Genomic DNA, 22,248 nt, shown 5'->3' with positions numbered 1-22,248 from the left:
TTGATCTTAAATGTGATTGAACTTTCAATCACATTTGAAATTTCTTCCAAAATTGTTTACAACCATTCACTTTTTCTACATTTTGTTATTCTAAAAAAAGAAAGCTAAACAAAATAAACCATAAAAGAAAGTGATAATGTGGTAGAAATGTTTAATAAATATATTTTTAACCCTTAGTGGTCACTACAGTGGACAGCTATCTAAAAGCTATTTTCCTGTGCTTCTAGTAGATTTTTATGTTATAAATGCACGGAGACCACTGAATTGGACACTAATGCATCATAAAATACACTATCAACTGCTGGTCATCAGCTGCAATATATTTTTTGTTAAATCCAATATGGCCGACAGACAAAAAAAACATGCCAACCCACCTGGTCCTTCCTTCTACTGTAGACGACTTTTGGAGGTAAAAAAAATTATTGTGACATCAGATAATCCCTAAAGAACAATACAGCTGATGTATTTTTCAAATAACAACTTTGTATTTGGAAAGAATTACAATTGACCACCTAAAAAACGTTAAATTTTTTATTTTGTTTTTTTACAAAAATTTTTTCCTATTTTTTTTCATGTCTTAAGAAAATCAAAACAAATCAGAAAAAATCCTGACACAATGGACCATAATTCATGCATGAACGGGTTAAAAAGCAAATATTTAACTAAGAGTTTTAAGTATTTGCACATTCTTAATACTTTGTGGAAATACCTTTAATTGCAATTACATCAAGTCTTCCTCTAAATGTCTCTACACTTTACACATGTTTTGGGGTATTTTCTTTTGTTCTCCACAGATTCACTCGCTCTCAATCAGACTGGATAAGGACCTGTGAGAGCATTTTTTTTTTCTTTTTGGTCTTTACAGGGATGTTCTATTGGATCTTAGTCAATGCTCTATTTGAGTGCTTTTGAAGGCCCTCCTTTGTTATCCTTGCTATTGTGCGCCAGGTCATTGTGTTGGCACCTAGTGTTCAGAGCGCCCTGGAGATTTCTTAAGGAATCTCTCTATATCCAGTTGCTGTCACCTTACCTTCTACAGGGACTTAATGCCAATGCATTTTCTCCAGCAGGCGAATATTTCCACATATTACCAACAGGCTTTGCTGTTGCAGCTCAATCCAGAAGGAGACTGCAAAAAACTGTACCAGCAGGAGAATACCCAGGCAGAGCTGGAATCAAATCCAGACCTAAATTCAGTTGACATTATGTGGCGAGACTTGGAATTGATGTGGAAAATAAGGGTCTCCGTCCAGTCTAATGATATTGATGAATTTCAGTTGTAAAAAATTTTGTGGACAATGCATCCTTTTCCGTGTCACAATGATGCCAGTGTGGCGTTGTGTTGGTCCGTCACATAAAATTTCATCAAAATGGACATTTAAGATTGTAATAGACAAAGTTGATGGTAAAAATATTCAATAATAATAGACAGAAAAAGGCTGGTAAAAGAAAATGTGCGCATTTTAAACTCTATTGGAATAATGGAGTGTGGAGTCAATCAAAAAACATTTTACAACTATGAAGAAAGTTGAAAGATATTTCTAAAAGTTGAAAGATATTTCTAAGGAAAGAATCTTAAAAAAAAAAGAATACATTTTTTTTATGTAGTATTTTCTGTTTTTGTTTTTAAGTACTGAAAATCTGAGTCTATAGAAGCAAACATTATGTTAAACTCTTAAAGGGTTGGCTGCAATACAGGTCTTTCACGAAGGATCGGCTAACTGCTGCTCGTTCCGTTTTTACTGCAGAAGGTGCCGGATTCTGTCGCCATGGCACCCACGCCTCCTCCTCCTTTCCAGCATCAGCACCACCTTTATGACCGTGCTCGCGCGAGCTGCCGCATCTCCCGAGCTGTCTGCACGTTCGGCGTGCCATGTCATCACGCATGCGGAGCAGCTTTTCGGTTTGCAAACACTATTATTCACCCAAGTGTCGGAAGAGGGATGCAGAGAGAACAAATTCGGGTTAATCAAGATGAACATGGATAGAGTGATACGGTACGTGCACGTGGTCTATAAGTGACGGCTCTGTGAGGCTTGGTGGGAAGCAGAGAGGTAAACACACTCTCACACACACACACAGAGAGAGAGAGAGAGAGACGCTCACACTAACACACGGTCTGTACGGGATGCCCGCGTGACTGCAGGGAGGAAAGAAGCGGAGGAAAAAGATGGGGTCTTGGTGGACCATAGCAAAAGCTCTTAAATTAAGTTAATTTTTTTTATTTTATTTTATTTTTTTTTATCCGATATATCGTCTGATCCACCTGGCTGCTATTTTAAGACAGTTAGCAAATCTATGCTCAGATATTTCTCCTCATCTCTAAGTCGCAATAATTAGCCTCTGCTTCCCGGACGGACCGGTATCATCTCCTCATCCCTTTACTGCTGTTTCCTCCTGTAGGATGTTGATGATGATGATGATGATGATGATGATGAGCTGTGAGGTCGCCAGGTAGGGAGCGCACAAGTCGGGACGCCTTTCCTCATGACCGGGCGCACGCATGTCACCTCTGCTGCACGGAGCGCAAAACAGCGAGCGATCGTTGGCCGCTTTCTTTGGGACGGCTCGAGAACCTGCGGCCTGCTCGGGGCTCCGGTTATACCGCAATGCCACACGGGCCGAGATGAGGGAGAGGCTGAGGAGAGCCGGCGGGGAGGAGGAGGAGGAGGACGCGTCTGCAAGCCGCAAATGATTTGAAAAGGGAGGATTTAAAACGAGCCGAGTCGATGTTTTACTCGGCTTTAAAGTTGTGTTTTACTCGGACTGAACAGGAAAGTGGCACAAGGTGTACTCTGCGCTGCATGGACTGAGAGTACGCTGCGTCGACTCTAACTGTCTCAGCAGCAGCAGCAGCAGCAGAGCTCAAACGTCAAGTGGGGTGAGTGCTGTGGTTGTGTGGAGGGGCTGCTCGATTCTCAGCTTTCTGCTGATCAAGTTCTTGGACTCACTGACCGGTCTGGACATTACGCAGGAACCATTGCACCTGCCAGGGGGTCAGCTTGATGCATGAATTGTAACACCGTTAACCCAGCATTTACACCAGTTCCTCCTCTGCTCTTCTGTGTTTCTGCCTACACAGTTTGTTATATGAACTCAGTGCACAAGTAAACATCTTCCCATCCTCCTCACTCACACACACACGCACGCACGCACACACACACACACACATACACACATAGAGACAAGCCAACCATGCCTTCACCCTCAGACTCCAGCAGCGTGGCTTCTGCCTCTGGATCTCGCGGTTGGTCTGACAGTCGCAGAGGCATGTCAGGCAGGGGGCCCGGTGGGGCCCGTCTGCTGCTCTACCTGGGTTTGTGCCACCTGGGGCTGGGAGCCATGGTTCTGGCCTTCTCTTTCACCAGCATGGCCTTCACCTCATCCGCGCGCGTCCGGCAGTCCTGTCCATTCTGGGCTGGCTTCTTTGTGAGTATGACTGTAGCCAAAGCTTGTTAAACGAAACCAAGCTGACTGTAAGTTGTGCGTGTTTTATGTTTGCATTTGTCACCAGGTGGTGGCATCAGGGATAGTGGGAATAATCTCATGGAGAAGACCTCTAACACTGGTGGTATGTTTTTCACTGCATTTAAACAACTTTTCATCATAACTGGGGGGGAAAAAAAGAGTATTCAAACTTCTGGGAGTATTTCCCATTTTTTTCACATTACAAGCACCCAAAGGAGAACATGATCACAGAAGCAACAGAGATCCTGTGTGAGTGTGCGTGCGTGCGTGCGTGCGTGCGTGCGTGCGTGCGTGCGTGCGTGCGTGCGTGCGTGCGTGCGTGCGTGCGTGCGTGTGTGTGTGTGTTGACAGAGAAAATATTATGCTACGCAAAATGTTATGTATGAATGCATGAGGCAGCATAAGGTCAAGGAAGCTTGTCAGAGTCGACTGAAGAAAGATTGAGCTAATTAAAGGACAATCATGTTTTTAGGAAAATACAGGGAAAACCTACAAAGACTTTAAGGGTGAGCATGAGAGTGATTGACAGCGCTAAGACCCTCCCCCTGATTTTGATTGTTTCTCACTGAATGGTGTATTTCTGCAGCTACCACAGGAAGAAAGCAGAGGGACTCATCCATCCATCCATCCATCCATCCATCCATCCATCCATCCATCCATCCATCCATCCATCCATCCACCATCCATCCATCCATTTTCTTTACACCCTTGTCCTTTAGTGGGGTCGGGAGGGTTGCTGGTGCGCAGAGGGGCTCAATTTTTCTTATATATTGTTGATCTTATACTATCACGACATAATGATAATTTTATTTAAAACAAAAACATTTTTCATAAAAGCTACATACTGCAGCTTTAAATGTGCTGCATAATGTATTAATTCATTATGCAGGATAATTAATCCAGTTTAGAAACCATCACAATGATTTGAAATGCATAATGTTTTAGTGGGACACTCTACCAAAGAGTCAGTTAAGCTTTAATATATTGAAAAAAAATAACATGTAGCCTAACATGCAGTTAGGCTTACTGCATGTTAGGCTTGCATAAGGATGTTTTCTTTCTTCACCTTTCCACTGACTGTTTCATCCTCTTTGTAAAATAAACAGTGAAATTTGGTTTTGTGTCCTTTAGCGTCATCTGTTCTCCTTGCCTGGTCGCAGGCAGTTTTAATAACCCACTCTAAATTAAGCATGGCCTCCGCATCCCTCCACAGGTGTCCCTGTTCATGTTGCTGTCTGCAGTGTGTGTGATCCTCAGCCTGGCCGGCTCAATGCTCTCGTGTCAGAACGCACAGATGGTCAAGTCAATGAACACCTGCCAGGTATGTCAGAACTGCCGTCTTCCTTGTGCTGAAATGTCCTTCCAAGCAGATGCATTAGGAATGAGCCAGGAATAATTTGAATAATGTGAAAGAGCTCCAATCGGTGCATTACTGTGATTCACTCTGTATGATAATGTGTGTAGGTGGAGAATGGTCTCTGTGTGTGCTGTCCAGGCAATCTAGCCTGCTCCATGACGAATGAGGATACCCTGGTTCTGTCCAAGAATGGTGACTGTCACTCATTCAAACATCAGCTAAAGGTAAGCACTGTACTCTGCACATTTATTCCTGGCAAAAGTGTGTGTGTGCGGGGGGAAAAAGCTTAAAATAAAAATATGTATTCCAGCATAAAAATAGACTGTGTTTTAGTCTTATATAATATATGAAAAATATTGGACCTCGTAGTGAGACAGACATTTGTTGCACACTTTCTCTGGATCATCTGGAATATTGGAGCCTCTTCTATGTTCTCTTAACCTCTGCTCACCCAGGAGAGAGTTTTGTGCTCTGTCTCTTAATATTTCAAAGATGTCCCAGTCGATTACGGTTTCCTCCGACCGAAGCTGACAGTTCCAGTTAAACTCCCAGTAGTATTTGAGATGTTGGGGAAGAAATCATTTTTTCCCCTTCTTGGTGCAGCTTTGCTTGTCACAATTTTTGTTTCAAACTTACTTGTTGTTCTCACTGACTATATGGACAAGTAATTTTTTTGCAGCATAATTGTAATTTCACGCTTTCTCGTCTTTCCAATTTTTAAGCTTGACTGAGAGAAATGATCATATGCATAATGTCTACTGCATCATAACAATATCCTATGGAAACAGAAAGACATGAATTACTTATTAGGAAAGTTTTTTTAAAAAGTGTCTTCTTAACATTTATAAAACATTTTCAGTGTTAACTACATATTATTTGTTTTGGGGGTATTTACACATATTTACCAATGTTCCAAAAATAGCTTAGCACCCTACAAAATTGCCTTGACATAGGAAACATATGTAAGCATAAAGTGTTACATTTTAAATGTTATATAGCAGACGAATTACCCAAAAAAAATGTTTGAGTTGAGATTTTTATGAATGCCGTTTTTTTTGTGCAGGACCTCCTGTTCAGTGCGTGTGGTCTCAGCATTCTCTCCACCATCATTTGTACGCTGTCCACTGTGACTTGCAGTATACACATATTCTCCTTGGATCTTGTGCACCTGGTGAGCACGCCGACGCAGCACATTTCACTTAAGTGGCTGATCTTTTTTTTTTTTTTTACAATGCAGCAGAGTCACATCCGGAATTCAAGGTATCAGTTTTAAACACAAACGAAACCTTAATGCATCCTCTGTGGTTACCGCTCAGCTCGCCCCTCATCGCTCCCGCTCAGTCAACCCAGAATGCACCACTCCGCAAGACGCTTTCCTGACCAACATCATGGACTTTGAGGAGTTTGTGCCCCCCATCCCTCCTCCTCCCTACTACCCGCCTGAATACACCTGCAGCTCAGAGACAGACGCTCAGAGGTGCTACAGTACTTTTGTGATATTGTCAATCTGTGTGTTCTGTAATAGCCATTGTGTTTATAATGTCACACACACTTTTAAAGAATGATTAACGTGTTTGCATCAACATCCAGCATCACCTATAATGGCTCCATGGAGAGTCCTGTCCCGTTGTACCCCACTGACTGCCCTCCTCCCTATGAAGCTGTGATGGGCCAAAGAGCTGCAAGCCAGGTGAGCCGCTGGGTACACGCAGACATTTGCCCAGAATTACTTCTGCTACGGATATTTAGGGAAGAAAACATTACCTAATTTTGACAAGAACAAAAGTTAGCAGATGAAATGGATTTAAATAACAGGGATGCTGGTGCATGATAGAGCAACGAATGAGCTTACTGGGAACTCTGATCGATCTTCACAGTAGCTTTGAAGGAATTATCCCAGTACTTTCTGCAACTTTCTTGAAACTAACTGGGTATTTTCCAGCAACTTACTAGATACTTCCCTGGAGCCTATAGTGCACTAACCAGACACTTTCCTGGAATGTCCCTGGAACTCAAAGACTTACCAGGTCATAGAACTTCCCAAGTACTTCCCAGAACTTTTTTTTTTTTAGCTTACTGCTTACTTTTTTCTAGGATTGTATCAGGTACTTTATCACATTTATTAGATAACTTTCAGAACTTTGTCTTGTAATTTACTGAGTACTTCACAGGTTCTTCCCTGGAATCTATTTGTCACTTTGCAGGAACTTGTAAGGCAACTTCAGGAACTTACTTGGGACTTTAAAAAAAATTGTATGTACTTTCCTGAACCTGCAGTGTACTTTCCTAAAATATGGGAAAGTGCCATGTAAAATCCTTGAAGATACATCTTAAGTCACTTCCTTATAAAACCCACTTCCTGAAAGTGTCCAGTAAGTTATACAAAATACCTACAAGACAAACTCCCTGGTTTAAACATGCAGAAAACAATGACTTAAGACTAAAGAGTGGGAGTAATTGGATTTGGCCTGTTTAGATTTAGTTTTAGAAATGAATGATAATCCATTTACTTCTTATGCCGATTAAGATGAACAACAATTTTCTCCCCCCAAAAAAGCTCATAAGACAAAGAAAACTGTGATGGCAATCATGTAAGACTGAATTTCACAAATGAAGTGAAAATAATAATATTTTTTGCTCAATTAAAATAATGTTTTATGCATTAGCTTTTAGGAAAACGGTACATTTAAATATTCAGAATAACAGAGATGTGACTGGGCAGTGCTAAGCTTCTGTACGTCACTCTGCAGCATCTTTCTTCATTTTGTGTAATACATCCTTTGACTGTCCTGATCCTTGTCTCTTGTGATTGTCAAGGCAACCGTGTTTGACGCCCATGGTACTGAGCTGTCTGGAGAGAGAGGGACCTCTACAGCCTTTAGCGGAGAAGGTGCAGTCATGCAGTTTGTCTGTCATGTTGTGTCAAGTGCGTATGTAGGTAAATGGAGTCGTGTAGTTGCATTCAAGATGTAAATGAAGACAAAACGTTAAAGAAAAACAGTGAAAGCCCATTATAAGCTAGAAATGGCTCTTTTGCTATTTTGATATTCAAACAGCAACCAATAAAAATCCAAAATCAAAACCAATAGAAGCGCAAGATTATATTGCTCTCATGCAGTGAGTGCAGGAAGTTTTCAGACCCCTTTAAAATGTTCACTCTCTGTCTTTCATTGGAGCCATTTGCTAAAATAATAATGATATTTAAAAAAAGCTCAAATGATTTCTTATGAATGTACACTGGTCATACCATCTAGACAGAAAAATGTAGAAATGTTTACAAATTTATTAAAAAGAAATGTGAAATATGACATGGTCATTAGTATTTTTCTCCCACGAAGTCATCCATAAAAATTGTATACCTGGACTCATAGAGATGCTCAAAAATAAAATCTCTCCTCGCCTTTTAGCTTTCTAGCAGATACCTGGAAGATTGGAGGCAAAACTAAACTGTATCACCATTAAGAATTTAACCCACCGAAACTCAAAGCCCCAGTTCTTTGAGGAGAATTAAGCACAGAGCATGACGCTGCCACCACCATGTTTTACTATGGATGTCATGATGATGCTCAGTATTGTTTTTGAGTCAACTTTTTTAACTTTTTGGAGTCATTGTCCAATACAACAATGACCATAGCACATTCTCCTACAATTTCAAACTGAGCTAGATGCTTTTTCTTTAAGGAAAATGCTTCTGCTCCATTTCCTAGACATCAAACCACCAAGCAGCCAAGTCTCATTAAAACCACTTAAACTCAAGAACATCATCTCAGATGTGGGGTGGGGAAATCAGAAGCAAGCAGGGCTGGCCACTGGTTCTGCATTTTCACCTTTAATAGATGACTCTCCTCATTGTGCTGTGGAATATAAATAATAATGTGTAACGTTTTGTTTCTGTATAACCCCAATGTAAAATGTGCCTTTAGCTTCTTCAGCTAACAGTTGGAAATGTGAGATATATTATTACTTCTGGTTAAGGACAATTTAAAAATGAAGCATAAAGCTGCTTCAGTAATAGTACAAACTATGACTGGCATTTAATATTTTTTTCTTAACTGGGAATGTTATTTAGGTTAATGGTTATTAATATTTAGAAAGTAATTTAGTGTTAAATTATTTAATATATCATCACTCAAAAATAAAGGTGAAGATTTAGATGAAATCTGCAGTTTTATGTAGATACATTTGAGAAACTGGTAGGAAATGTCAAACAAGATGGCACATTTAATATTGTAAAACCTGAGTGTACATTCAAGGGTTTTCCTGAATAATAAAGAAAAACATATTGTTTTTTCTTGTTAGTATCTATGGATAGTGGTTCTCTGTTAATGTCAGAGATTGTGGACATCCCTGATGATTCCTCCCCGTCTGAAGACTCCTGTTTGATGGAGGTTGGGATAAGGAGCCACGGGGGCAACAGGACCTGTGCTGACAGGGGCGACAGCTTCTTCCGCGGTCCACAGTGTCAAACACCGGAGAGCCCGCTGGCAGGAGGGCCGAGGGCAAGACGGTTCCTCAGAGGGGAACGGTCTAATTCCTGCTCCTCGCCTAGCACAGCTACCAATACATACAGGTGAGAAAAGGCTCCAAAAAGTTCAAATTCCTCCTTAAGTTTTGAGGAGAAATTTTAACTCTCCCAGTCCGTTTTCCAGGTCTCCTGTGCTGCACCGCCAGGCTGTGTTAGCTAGCAGCTGTTCCCAGCTGGAAGCAATAGGAAACTCACCAAATCAACAGCAACGTTTCATCCCAGAGATTCAGGTGAACCTCACCGACCCCTCAAACCAGGAAGCTGCCCCGGCCTCATCTGTTCCCCCTCCATCGTCTTCCTCAGCAGCCTGTGAGCACGGAAACAGACTGCTCCCTCCTCACGGGGCCCTTTACCTCCGACGAAGGGCTGAGAGAAGTGACAAGCATGGAGGGACCGTTAGAAGACAGAGTGAAGGCTTTTTACGCCTTGTGCGGTCGCACAGTGAGCCAGGCCTCGGCTCTTCAACAGACACAGGTGAGGCGAGCATTAGCGAGAAAACATTTACTCCAATTTTACAGTGAGGACAAAAATATGCTTTTTTTTCCCCCCCTTTTTTGTTCCAGTTGACTTTGGGTCCGGAGGCAGCAAGGCATCTACAGACACAGGTAAGAGCTTATATCCAGAGGAAAATCTCCTGTTCTACCACATCCTAAAGGTGCCCTATTGGATCAGGTTCTGGCGGCTGTGGAGGCCACAGTCATTGTCATGTTCAAAGCAGGTTGAGATGATTTGACCTTGGTAACATGAGATGGATCCGTGCTTTCATGTTATTTATGGTAAATTCTGACTCCACCATCTGAATGTCACAGCTGAAATTGAGACTCATCAGACCAGAGAATGCTTTTTTCAATTTGTTATTATCTGATTTTTGCGAGCTTAGCTAACAGTAGTGGTAACTGGTGTGGTCTTCTGCTGCTGCAACTTCCCACTTTCCTTTGACCTCTGATACAAACAAGACTCTTCTCCTTCATACCTTTCCTGCCCAGTGGTTGTTGTTTTTTTTTTTATCTTTTTCAGACCATTTTCTGATGGTTTTGAGTGAAACTCCTACTCTATCAGTTTCTAAAATACTCAGACCAGCCTATCTGGCGTCAACAACCACGCAACGTTTAAAGTCTCCCATGTTCGCTTTGAATCATAACAAGTCAAAGTGAACTTGACTTATTAAGTTCACTTTGCTTTTGTAAGTTTATTAATCGTACAAAAACACCTTGCATAAACAGACACTCTTCTTACCACTGCTTAGGATACCTTCCTGACTATAAGTAAGAAAAAGATCGTGTATTAAACACACAGTCTTAAAGTTGAGGGAAGAGACAAATCTTTTGGCGTAATTTGGCAATGAAGAAATGCTTAGGAAATAAAATCATAATCAGAGGTCCTGAATAAAAATTTTAAAAAAATAATAGAAAAATACTCTCTTCAACGTGTCTTTAATGCACTGAGTCACAGCTATGTAATTGGTTGTTTCATCAATTGCCTTAACAAGCAATTGAACTGGTGTACCTGGTAAATATGAAGGCGAGTGCGTGCTCTCATTGTAGAACGTAACACCTACAATTTCTGTCCTTTTTTTCGACTTCAAAGCTCCATCTTCCGAAGCGTGTTTGTTGCCTCGCTCTTCTGTGGCTCCTCCTTCTGCTCTGCCAAGTAAAGGTGGCATTAAGACAGCAGCCACAAGTGTGCAAATCCCCCCTAAACCTGCACCCACCTCACCTATATGCATACCTAAAGACTGCCACCGCTCTCTAGGAGACCTGAAGGTAAATCAGGTATCTCTTACGTACCAAAAGTGAAGAAAAAAAAAAAACACTAAGCTCTGACATTATTATTTTCCTTGCTTTTTTTTTTTTTTTTTTTTTTTTTTTTTTTTTTTTTTTTTTTTTTTTTTTTTTTTTTTAAGGTTACCCGAGTTCTGGTGGCTCGCTTCCTGCAGCGCTCCAAACGTAACCTGGGGCCACCCTCCGAGCATGCTGGGAGCACAGGACAGGGGCCAAAGAGGAGAAGTGGAGTTGAGACGGTTGGCTCTAACCACCTGTCTTCTGAGCAAGTATGACACCCAAACTCTAACCCAATTTTAGCACTTGTTCAGCATCTCCAGCCTCCAGATCATCTACAGATTTATTAAATTACCTCCAGGTGTCGCGGACCCCTTGGAGCACCAGCCGCGGACACCCCAACGCTCACTCCCATCACCCTCACCGCCGGGGACATCACCACTCCCATAGCGACAGTAGACACAACCGGCACTACAGCAGTCGAGCGCCAGAAGGGATCCACCTGCGCAGCTGTGGAGATCTGAGCTCTTCCACTTCGTCGTTGCGTCGATTGATGGCGCCTCATGCGCCTCACGGGTCATCTGGAGCTCTCTATTCAGAGTCTGCGCTGTGACGAGGAAAGGAGGGCGGAGGAGGAAAGAGGAAGACAAGACAGCACGATTTTGGCAAACGTGAAAACATTCAGAATTTATTTTTCAAAAGTCTTCCCCCCTTTTTCTCTTCGTCGCCTCCATTTCCAGAGGTCAGCTGTGAAAACGACTTTACTTCAGAGGTGCTTCTGATAGACTGAACGTCAGCGCAGAGCTCCGGCTTTCTTTACGAACAAGGAGAACAATGATCAGAAGAGAATGACCATTTACAGTACAATTGCATTTATGGGTTCCAATTTGTTTCTCATCTTTTTTTTTTCTACATTGCTGTTAGACCACTTCTTTGCTCAGGTGACGAGAATGAGGAAATCCGTATTTTTGTCTTCCATATATATTAAGAGAAGTACCACCAAAAGCAGTCAGCTGAATACAGTGTCTCTCAAAAGTATTCATACCTTGAACTCCAATAATTCTTTTTTCCTCAGATGAAAATCTGAAGAGTCTAGTGTACTATTAATCAGTGCCTCTAAGTCAGCACTTTGTAGGTCCGCCTTTTACTGAAATTGTAGCTTCCCCACCGATTGTTGCAAAATTGCCCAAATTTAGTCAAATTGGATGTGGAGAATTTGTGAAATCCTGCGAACACTTCCTATTTTTGAGGCCTTTGCAGAGCAGAACATAGATAATGTTTACTGATTGTGGATAAATAAACTGTTAGCTTATCAGTGTTAGGATTTTCTGGCCTTGGGTTTATAGAAACGATAAATTACAGATAAGAAATTCTCTATCCAGCTACTGGAACAAAATTAAACATGTTTGAAAAAAAAATAAAATCACAAATTGGCCTATATGTGTTGTTTTGGCAAATAAACAAGTGGAAGACGTTTCTTAATTACTTTACCAGAATGTCCTAATGCCCCCTTAAAACATTTTCTTCTGCTGTAAACAACATACAACACCAAATAAATCTACTGTCATGGAGAGCCTCAATGCATGGCACTAGAAGGCGATCCAGTTGTTTTTTTGTTTTTCTTTCAAACTCATTCTTGTGAACAGTGATGCTGCTATAATGATAAACTTACAACATATCGTTCAGCTCTACTTACTGCTGACTTACGTTGGACTCTATTCACTAATTAAATGACTTCTGAAGGCAAACAGTTGAACTGCACTATAATTAGGGGTATGACTATAACTGTACAACACATTTTTCAGATTTTTATTTGTAGGAACGTTTGGAAGCCATGCATCGTTTACCTCCTATGTCACAATCATACACTAGTTAGTCTCGGGTCTTTCACATAATAGTCACAGAAAATTCATAAAATTTCATGTCGTAACAAGAGAAAATATGAAAAATGTAAATGGGGTGTGAATACTTTTGGAAGCCTCTATTTAATGTACCATAAGATGCACCAGTGAGTTTGCACTTGAGGACAAATGCTGTTACAAAGAAGATCCTAAAGCAGCTTTATTTTACTCTTCCCTCCCACTCCCTCTTTATTTTAAGTTATTTTTTGCCAATTTGGCAGCGTTCGCCTAAACAAAGCAGCCAGCATTCCTTACAGAGACACCAGTGGCCGCCACAGACATGACTCCAGTGGTTGAATTGTACCACGGTGCGTGTAATATGCACACAAAATGGTGCATGTTTTTTGCTACTGCTGCAATACTGTGGGAACCTTGTGCATTTGATTCTGCCTGTCCACGTAACTAAGTAACAATTGCTCCGAATGTCTTTATCTGCATGTTTGCTTCTTTATTCTGTTTCTCCTCCTGCACACAGGACCTGCAATGCAGCCAGTTGAAATGTTGGTGGAGGTCAGGGACAAAGTCACCTGCCAGGTGGCTCCACACGCGCCTCTGGACCTTGGCTACAGGAGGACGATCCTTGTCAGATGCGAACTGCTTTGAGAGGCTCCTGCAGCAAATTTATCATGAAGTTCTGGATACGCACTGTGTGTTGTTACATTTCGGCTGTACAGTGGTTGTTTAAAGATGATTAAATGAAAAAGAAAAAAAAAACTCTAGAAGTGCATAAACACATTTATATCAGACTGAATTTTTAAGCTGGATACACTGACGTCAGCGAAGGCACATTTTGGGAACGTACAAGTATGCATCTACACTAGCAAACACAAAAACACAGACACACTCGGAAAGGCAATGGGATTTGTTTCTACCTCCTGTCTTGCATTAAATTTTATTCATTTAAAGAAACATCTGTATTGCAGGCCCACTTGGCTAAAACCTTTCACTCTGAATGATAAATGTACACTAAATATGACACTTATTTGAAATTTAAATGCAGCGTGGATAGAAAAACTTTTATTGCAAGTTATGTACTTAAATATATGAAATAAATAATAGAAATAAAAATTAAAAATTTGCTGTTGTTTAAGTGTTATGAAAGATAGTAATTTTTAAGACACCTGCAGTGAAACTCATGTTTGTCGCATTTATTGGTACGTTCATAAGCTCACCGTCGTCATGGTGAACAGCTTTACAGTCAGACGAAACACAGTTACTTAATTTGTATCTTTGGACAAATTAAGGAGAGGCTTTCAGTTCTTTAAATCATTGAAGAGCATGGTGGTGGCTGCATCATGCTGAGGGTCTGTTTTGCTTCCTGTAGTGCTGATGCATTTTACAATGCAGGTGGAACAATATAGAAGCAGAACCTAGTTGGCTGAAAAATTGCTTAGCGACAGATAAATCCAGCTAATATTGAGTTTCTAGAGTGGTTCTGAACGCCAGGTCTGTGTTAAATGGTGTTTCAGCAAATAGAAGTGTAGGAGTGTCTGTATGCACAATTCTGACCCTGTGCGTATCAGAAAACAAATTCATGAACAAAGCATGCTATTCTTGTTTTTTTTTTTTAAATCCTCTAAGTCAACTCTGAAAAAAGATGAGTTCAAGTCAAACCTTAAAGCTGAAATATAATGACATTCCTGCCCAAACGGCTGACCAGAGCTGTAGGAGATTGCACACTAATATTTAAAATGTGGCATGGTCAAAGTCAGATTTAAGAAAGAAATTAAAACTAATATCCAAGTTTAAGAAAAAGTTACAGGATGAAATATATGTAAAACTTAAGGTTTAAAGGCAAATATTGGTCAGATTCAGTCGGGGAACTATTCATGGCACAACACCAGAGTTCTTCTTAATGATTTATATTAGCTTGACATGACCTTTATAGCTCTGGATTTGTACAACAATTTATAGTTAAATAGCATAAAGCATAATTAATTTAACCTACATGATAAATCCCTTTGGGTTGGAGATCTCTTCTGCTAGAATGAACTCTGTAAAAGGTTGTCAACACTATCATAATAATTGCAGGTACAAAAGAGAAATTACAAACATAGAAATTTTATCAGTTCATAACTGATCAATAATTTGGAAAGTAACATTAAGCATTCTAACTAAATGAAGAGTTTCTGCAGAAAAAAGCCAAAATAAGATTTAGAAAGCCAAAATTATGCACCGTTTTTATATATTTAGGAGTTTACTTTTCCCTTGGGAGACTGACATAAAATTAATTAATAATTGAATTAATAAACATTTGGAGCCTCTGTTCAACTATAAAGCTCTTAGGATTTGGAAGTATCATGTAACACTAAAAAGTAATTGGGAGTAAGGCTTATTTAATTTAATTTTTTATTTTTATTTTTTTGCCTCCTCACTCTCGGTTAAAAACATCATAGATTTGTAGAGAAATGATGTAAAATCACTCTGCAATTTTACTGGTTGCTATTTTACTTCTTTATTTCACCTGTGCAATAAATGCTTGATTTAATCTGACCACTCCACTTAAGCTCCGCCCATGTTTAGGTCCTATTGGTTGATCATCACAAGATCCCATCCTGGTTCGATGCGAGCAGCCAATGAAAACGTCTAATGTCAGATGAAGCCTTTTCTTACCTCGCCCATATGCAAGGGATGCTGGGACATTTAGTTCCGATAATTCCAGATAAAAGCTGCTAGGGTGAGGTAATGAACTACAATCTCCATATCCTGGTTAGAAGAAGCGTTCAAAGACCTCCGTTTGTCTGCGAGAAGGAGATAAAAGCTGATTTTTATTCAACTATACGGCGCAGTTTGGAATAAGAGATCAAAGATATTATGGTATGTAAAGATATATAATCAAATGAAGCATAAGTTTATATAATACATCGCATGATAACAGATTAAAAGCTGAAAACTAACCATCTACTTATCCCATAGTTCATAGCGACGCAGTTTGCGATGCTGAAGTTAGCTTTAGATTTGTTACTTTCGATTTAAAGGTATATTTCCCTCCTTTATGGAACTTTAAAGTATTTCAAATTAAAAATTGATAACACGTAAACTTGCCAAATTCATACAGGATTGATGTAGATTAAGTATGTGTAGTTTAAAATGTAACTTGTGAAGTTTGCTCCTTTCTTGATTTGTAAAATAAAAAATATATATATTTAATACTATTCTGGGTTTTTATATAAAATATTTATACAAGGATTTTATAGAACACATTCTGTATTTTAAATAATCCACAATTTTAGAATAGTGGAATCCTGAATAAATATTTCTAAAAGTGGCGCTTTTTGAGCGTGAATTTATTTTAGTCGGGGGGGGGGAAATGAAATTACCCTTTATATGTAGCGGAAGTCACAAATCAGAGGCTTACTTCGTTGACTTGAAAATTTAAACTTCAAGCTACAATTCTCTTTATCACAGTCCTTCTGTGTTGTTCGTACGAGATTATAAATCTAGCAAGCATGGCTTTTCCCGGGGACTGAAACGAGTTTCTAACGTCATGTTGCCGCTAAAACTACACATCGACGGACTCCAATAAGTTTGCCCCTGAAGTGAATTTGCTCCAGAATGAGATGCCTGCTGCTGAGCTGTGCATTTAATGCACCTAAAACCATTCGGGCCATGTCGTTGGTTGCGTCTCCGTTCAGATTTAAAAGTCGGCCATTTATGCTGTCTGCCTCCTATTTGCAGGGGGACACCGTTTGCAACGGGACACACAACAAAAAGGCGTTGCTGTCGGACCCTCAGCTGTTTGATGCCAAGTTTGAGGAGCTGGTGACAGAGCTGACCGAGAGGGACTTCCAGGATCCTGGGCTGGTGGACGCCTTGAACAGGCTGAGAGAGGCATAGATTTATTTATTATCACTTTGTGAGCTTTGCTGCAAATCCAGTAGTTTTGATTTGGTCTAATTATCCACTTTCTGCTTTAGATTTTGGATTACAATGTTCCTGGAGGCAAGAAGAACAGAGGTTTGTCTGTAATTGGCTCCCTGAGAGAGCTTCTTCCGCCGTCCCAGCTCAGTCAGGATGCTGTGCAGAAAGCTCTGTTGGTCGGCTGGTGCATAGAGATGGTAAGGATTTGAAGTCTAATACTTTGAAATTAGCCATTGCCTTTGTTGTATTTAATTATCACATAAACCCCAATGTAATGCATAGAAGTATTTAGTCATAATAAGACAAAATTTGAAAACATCTAGGGATAAAAACTCCAAAGCAATGTAGTTTGAGCTCTTTGTAAAATCTTGTTTCTCTGACACACTGTGCGCTGCCATATCTAGCCTCAGCATTGTCACTCTGTTTCTTACAGCTTCAAGCATTTTTCCTCATGGCAGATGACATCATGGATGCATCTGTGACCCGGAGAGGACAGCCCTGCTGGTACAAGAGGGTGAGCGCTCAAGTCATTTAAAAAAAAGGATGCTAAAATGTATTTTTGTTATGTATTTATTTACACACAAGTAAAAATTCTCTTCTTCCTCTTTTAAGACTGGAATAGGCCTGGACGCAATAAATGACTCCTTTCTTGTGGAGGCATCAATATATAGACTCCTTCGAAGACAATGCAGGGGTCAGCCCTACTACGTCCATTTACTGGAGCTTTTTAATGAGGTAAGTCTCAGTCCCTGGAGAGAAGCAGCAATATGGTGGGCTGTGTTTCTCCAAGTGTTGGGTGGGATGTGTCCGCTCCAAGAGCGCAGCTAATCGCAACAGAAAGATTCCACTGTGGCTTGAAGAAGGATGATGATTCTGCAGTCTTTCCTAAAAAGAAATGTTTGTACAGATCAGAATTGGGGGTTGCACCAATTAGTCGACTAGTCGATTCTTTTCTCTGCAATGACTTTTTTCTGGGCCAGTCGACTATTCGCAATCTCATGACAAAACAGATTTTTCCAAGGAAGTAAAAGAAGGCGGACTAGGTGAGTTCGTCAGAAAGCTCAAATTGTATAAAAATTTAAATAATTTAACAAAGAGAAACTGTAAATTACAGCATAGGCTACCGCAATCGGGGCGTAGCGCGGCGCCCCGCATACAGAGACTTTATTCCGCGGTAGTCAGGAGTCCGACTCCTGTCCTCCATTCGCTGGGCCCATGCCTCTCTCCCCACGCTCCGCTCTCTCTGCCCCCTTACAGTCAGATTGCTGTCAAATAAACTAGTGCCGAAAAAATCCTTAAAAAAATAAAAAAGACGGAGTAATGTGCGACAACGCGTCGTGAGCAGCGGAGAAAAGTTTGTTGCAACAAAAAGTTCTCCGCTGCTCACGAAGAATGATCTGTTTATTGCTCTTTTAATTCTGCATAATAGACTTAGTAAAAGCGGGAGAAGGGGAGGGGGTGTCAATATTTGCCGTGAAAATAGCTGATAAAGCCTCCAAGTAGTTGTGAAGGGTTTTTGCGCTTACGTCACTATGACGTCACCGCGACTAGTCGACATCGACTCGACTACTATCATGATGTAGTCGACCTTAAAAAAATATGTAGTCGTTCAACCCCTAATCAGAATATGAATTTTTAATCTTCCCTAATTTCATTTCTTCTCTCCTGTCTTTCAGTCTGGTCTTGTCCTTTCATTTCCCTAACTCCTTCCTTTGTTCCTCTTGTCCTACATTTTGTTCTTTGTTGCTTGTCTTTCATCTTCCTTTCCTCTGTCCTCTGATCCTTCCTCCCTGTTGTTCAGTTAGGTTTTTATGTATATCTCAGATGCTGTAACAGTATCTGCTAAGAAGATTAATTTTTTTGCAATTTGTATGTTAAAATGTGTGCTAAGTTTAAAAGTGTATTACTGCAGATTTTAAGCCTGCTTATCTCGCTGATAAAAGTAAATATTAATGTTATGTTCTTTATTATCTTTTTGTGTTTCAGACCACCTTCCAGACTGAACTTGGTCAAACACTGGACCTCATTACGGCTCCACCTGGTCACATTGACCTGAACAGGTTTACCATGGAAAGGTAATAACAGGAAAAATATCTTAAATTATAGATTTAAATATGCAGTTTATCGGAGTAAAAAAAAAAGTATTTTTTTTCCTTCATTCCAGGTATAAAGCAATTGTGAAATACAAGACTGCCTTTTATTCGTTTTATCTCCCAGTGGCCTCTGCAATGTACATGGTGAGTATGTTTGTATTGTTAACCACAATGCTAATTAAGATTGTTTAGGGGGAAGAAGTTAAAGACTGCAGAGTTGTTTCTTTGGGAAAGATAAGCCAGCACAGCTTGCCCTTGTAAAGTAATGAAAGCATGCAGCAGGTTTCTCTTACATGCTGCACTTTCATTCCTGCAGGCAGGGATTGACAGCGAAGAGGAACACAGTAATGCCAAGCACATCTTACTGGAGATGGGAGAGTTTTTCCAAATACAGGTAGTTGGTTATTAATATTATCGGTTTTCTCACTGTTTAAATAACATGCTGACATGTCTGCTGTGATGATAAACTATTTATATGTTTTATTCCACAGGATGACTACTTGGATTGTTATGGTGACCCGGCTGTGACTGGAAAGATTGGGACAGACATCCAGGACAACAAATGCAGCTGGTTGGTGGTGAAAGCTCTAGAAGTGATGACTCCAGAGCAGAGATCAGTTCTGGAGGTGAGGTTTGTTATGCTGCATTCCCATTTGAGCAAAAAATTTTCTTCATAGCGACCTAATCTATGGGTCAAAGTTTAACTCCAATGCAAAAACGTCAGATTACGATTTGTTTCCTTGCATGGATGTCGTCTCCAACAAAAAAATCAAGCATTTATTAAGAAATTAGCCTTCACTCACAGAATGAAAATGCCAGTTTCCCTATTTCAGTCATTTTCTGGCTGGTAATAATGATGTTCCACAAAGATACCCATCTCATTGCATATCCTGTCCTTTTTCTGTTTCCTCTTGTTTACTTTCAGGAGGTCGATGGTTTACTAAAAACTTTCCATTGCAGCTGATATAATCCTGCTGTTAAGAAATATTATTCAAATGTTTTAAGTGCATCCACATTTGGATGTTCATGGAAAATTGTGCTAACAACCATTCTGTGTTGGAGTTCTGTGGAAATCCAGTTAAATCTGATGCTCTTTTAAGACTCCTGGGATTTCTTGTTTCCCTTCAAGCCATTGCAAATTTCGCAAGCAGCTTTAGGTTAATTTGCACCAGTTCAGACCAATTTCATCTCAACAGCATTTCGTCATCCTCTGAATTATTTTCCAATACTGGAGTATACTGGATCTTACTGGATCTTTTTTGTGGCTCCTCCTAAAGGGTTTCTCTGTGATGTAGGTCTGGGGTTTGTGATGGGCTCATAGGAACGTTAATTTTGTGTGTTTCTTTTTATTTTCACGTAACGCATTTTCCACTGAATGGCATCAAGAGCTGATGTTTTCGCACTCTCTTTAGGCTTGCTACGGGCGCAAGGATGAAGCCAGCGTGTCGAAGGTCAAAGAGCTGTACAATGCTCTACAAATGCCAAAACTGTATCACACATATGAAGAGGAGAGCTACCAGCGGCTGCAGAAGCTCATCGCTCGGCATGCTCAGAACCTTCCTCACTCAATATTCCTCAACTTCGCCAAGAAGATTTACAAGAGGAACAAGTGAGGGATGGAGCATCACAGGAAAGAACTTGGAACTAGGATGTTAAAGTCACAAGGGAGAAGTTTCAGACCGGTCTGAGCTGAACATAAGTATTTAAGTAGGTTTTCAGTGAGTTATGAATGTTAGGGAAAATGGTTAAAGGGAGAGGAAAGGGCATATTTACCCCACAAAAGTCTCAACGCAGTTATTGTTTATATTTTGACAATAATGTCGAATAAAGAGTTGTACTTTATTTGGGGTTGGGAATGATGTGTCTCCTGGGAGATTATTTCCTAAAACATTTTTATAGTGTTTTTATAAAATAGCCAATTGTCTCAATGTGATTGTGCCTAATAAATTATTTATGATCCGTCTCTTTTGCATCCTTTTTCTGGGCAAGAATAATGGACACCAAATGCACTTGCTGAGCAAGAGAAAGAGATTGTTAAACGCCCATAAATAATGGTCTGGTCTGGTTTGGTGCACATGGAGACTAGTGAAGGATATGTAAAGGATTGTCACTTAATCTGCATCTTATTTTATCAATCACAGACAATTTATCCCTTTTTAAAAAACCTTAATCCCAGTCAGAAATTCAATTACGATTAGACCAGTTTATATCAAGAACCATGTAGTATATAAGAGTTATGAAATGCATTCAGAGAGCAATCTGTCAACAATATTAATATGCCAGTGACACAGTAAATCAGATCAAGTTTCACAATTGGGAAACTGAAAGATGGTGAGGGAAAACAGCCAAAGTTCATCACATTCACAAGGTTTACATGAAACCATGTTGCTCAATGGCCGATATTAAAAGAATTGAACAGAAGCATTTTGCGTTAAAAGCAGGGATATTACACTTTTTAATATAAAAGTTTTATTTCATGGCATACACAATAATAGGAAAAACTGCTAATGTTACCAGTAGGTGGTCAGTAAAATGCTTCAAAATAGGCTTTTTGCTTTTTGTGAAGCTGTGTCTGGATATATTAGCAAACATTCAAGTGGGAGGAAAACATTTGGGTGAAATTACATGTGAATTAGGAATGACTGCAGCCTGAGGAGGATTACAAACTTCTTGTCCTCAGCTATTCAGCGTTCCTCATGTCAGGCCTTTTTTTCTTGATGCAGATACAATTTCAGAAACCTCTTAATGGGCATGAAGAGAGAATTGGCCAGACTTTTTCCAAGTCATATTTTTTATATAAAGCATATTTTGTGTAAAAAAAAATTATATATATTAAATGTATTTTTGCTTTATCAGGTCACTGATGAAGTTATTCATGAAAAAGGAATCTCAAGTAAATGTTAAGCACACATTGTGTGCTTAACTAAAGTAAAATTAGTTTACTTTTATACAGTTTTGTATTCAGTGTTTTTTATTGATCTTATGTAAATTACCACTTTTCTGAGGAACTGAATTTTGGTTTTCAATGGCTTTTTAAGACAGTTTTTTGTAATGTTTTGAAACATAAAAAAATATAAAAAACATCTTAATATATTACTCTAATGCATTTAAAATATGTTCTATTTCTAAATAAAAACATTGTTAGTAATATTGAGATGTACACTGTACACTAGATATAGAAATTAAATATTTTGTCTGATTTTGTTCACAATTGACCCAATAAATCTATGACATATTTAAACAAATTTCAGGACAATCACACACA

General features: G+C 39.7%; 2 protein-coding genes across 5 annotated transcripts; both read left to right on the top strand.

The window, feature by feature from the left end:
- Positions 1-1,843: 1,843 nt before the first annotated feature.
- Positions 1,844-13,768, top strand: fam189b (family with sequence similarity 189 member B). Of its 3 annotated transcripts, none has more exons than XM_016673460.1 (15): positions 1,844-1,997; positions 2,404-3,429; positions 3,515-3,571; positions 4,682-4,789; positions 4,933-5,049; positions 5,889-5,996; positions 6,142-6,302; positions 6,416-6,515; positions 7,643-7,715; positions 9,125-9,395; positions 9,475-9,824; positions 9,914-9,955; positions 10,938-11,113; positions 11,254-11,400; positions 11,490-13,768. In XM_016673460.1, the coding sequence occupies exons 2-15, from the start codon at positions 3,196-3,198 to the stop codon at positions 11,739-11,741; spliced, it is 2,196 nt and encodes a 731-aa protein (XP_016528946.1). In that variant the 5' UTR covers positions 1,844-1,997; positions 2,404-3,195; the 3' UTR covers positions 11,742-13,768. The 3 variants fall into 3 exon arrangements, with proteins under 3 accessions (XP_016528946.1, XP_007556135.1, XP_016528945.1); XM_007556073.2 differs by having other exon boundaries at positions 1,844-2,054; XM_016673459.1 differs by having other exon boundaries at positions 1,844-3,132; positions 3,173-3,429.
- A 1,917-nt stretch (positions 13,769-15,685) lies between these two features.
- Positions 15,686-20,946, top strand: fdps (farnesyl diphosphate synthase (farnesyl pyrophosphate synthetase, dimethylallyltranstransferase, geranyltranstransferase)). Of its 2 annotated transcripts, XM_007556072.2 has the most exons (10): positions 15,686-15,846; positions 16,708-16,860; positions 16,947-17,087; positions 17,324-17,404; positions 17,503-17,625; positions 18,877-18,965; positions 19,055-19,127; positions 19,300-19,377; positions 19,475-19,609; positions 20,396-20,946. In XM_007556072.2, exons 1-10 carry the CDS (start codon positions 15,844-15,846, stop codon positions 20,594-20,596), a joined length of 1,077 nt encoding a protein of 358 aa, XP_007556134.1. In that variant the 5' UTR covers positions 15,686-15,843; the 3' UTR covers positions 20,597-20,946. The 2 variants fall into 2 exon arrangements, with proteins under 2 accessions (XP_007556134.1, XP_007556132.1); XM_007556070.2 differs by lacking the exon at positions 15,686-15,846 and having other exon boundaries at positions 16,376-16,860.
- Positions 20,947-22,248: the final 1,302 nt, after the last annotated feature.

The sequence above is a fragment of the Poecilia formosa genome, unplaced genomic scaffold, assembly GCF_000485575.1.
Source record: "Poecilia formosa unplaced genomic scaffold, Poecilia_formosa-5.1.2 Scaffold77, whole genome shotgun sequence".
In the NCBI taxonomy this organism is placed as follows: Eukaryota; Metazoa; Chordata; class Actinopteri; order Cyprinodontiformes; family Poeciliidae; genus Poecilia; species Poecilia formosa.
Note: the sequence above shows the minus strand (reverse complement) of the source record. Positions and strands in the feature narration are given on the sequence as shown.

Coding starts and splice junctions, on each gene's coding strand:
- fam189b (XM_016673460.1), top strand. CDS start 3,196: ATGCCTTCACCCTCAGACTCCAGCAGCGTGGCTTCTGCCTCTGGATCT. Junction 6,516..7,642: donor GCCAAAGAGCTGCAAGCCAG/GTGAGCCGCTGG, acceptor GTGATTGTCAAG/GCAACCGTGTTTGACGCCCA. Junction 11,114..11,253: donor GCTCTCTAGGAGACCTGAAG/GTAAATCAGGTA, acceptor TTTTTTTTTAAG/GTTACCCGAGTTCTGGTGGC.
- fdps (XM_007556070.2), top strand. CDS start 16,585: ATGAGATGCCTGCTGCTGAGCTGTGCATTTAATGCACCTAAAACCATT. Junction 17,088..17,323: donor TCGGCTGGTGCATAGAGATG/GTAAGGATTTGA, acceptor TGTTTCTTACAG/CTTCAAGCATTTTTCCTCAT. Junction 17,626..18,876: donor TACTGGAGCTTTTTAATGAG/GTAAGTCTCAGT, acceptor TTTGTGTTTCAG/ACCACCTTCCAGACTGAACT.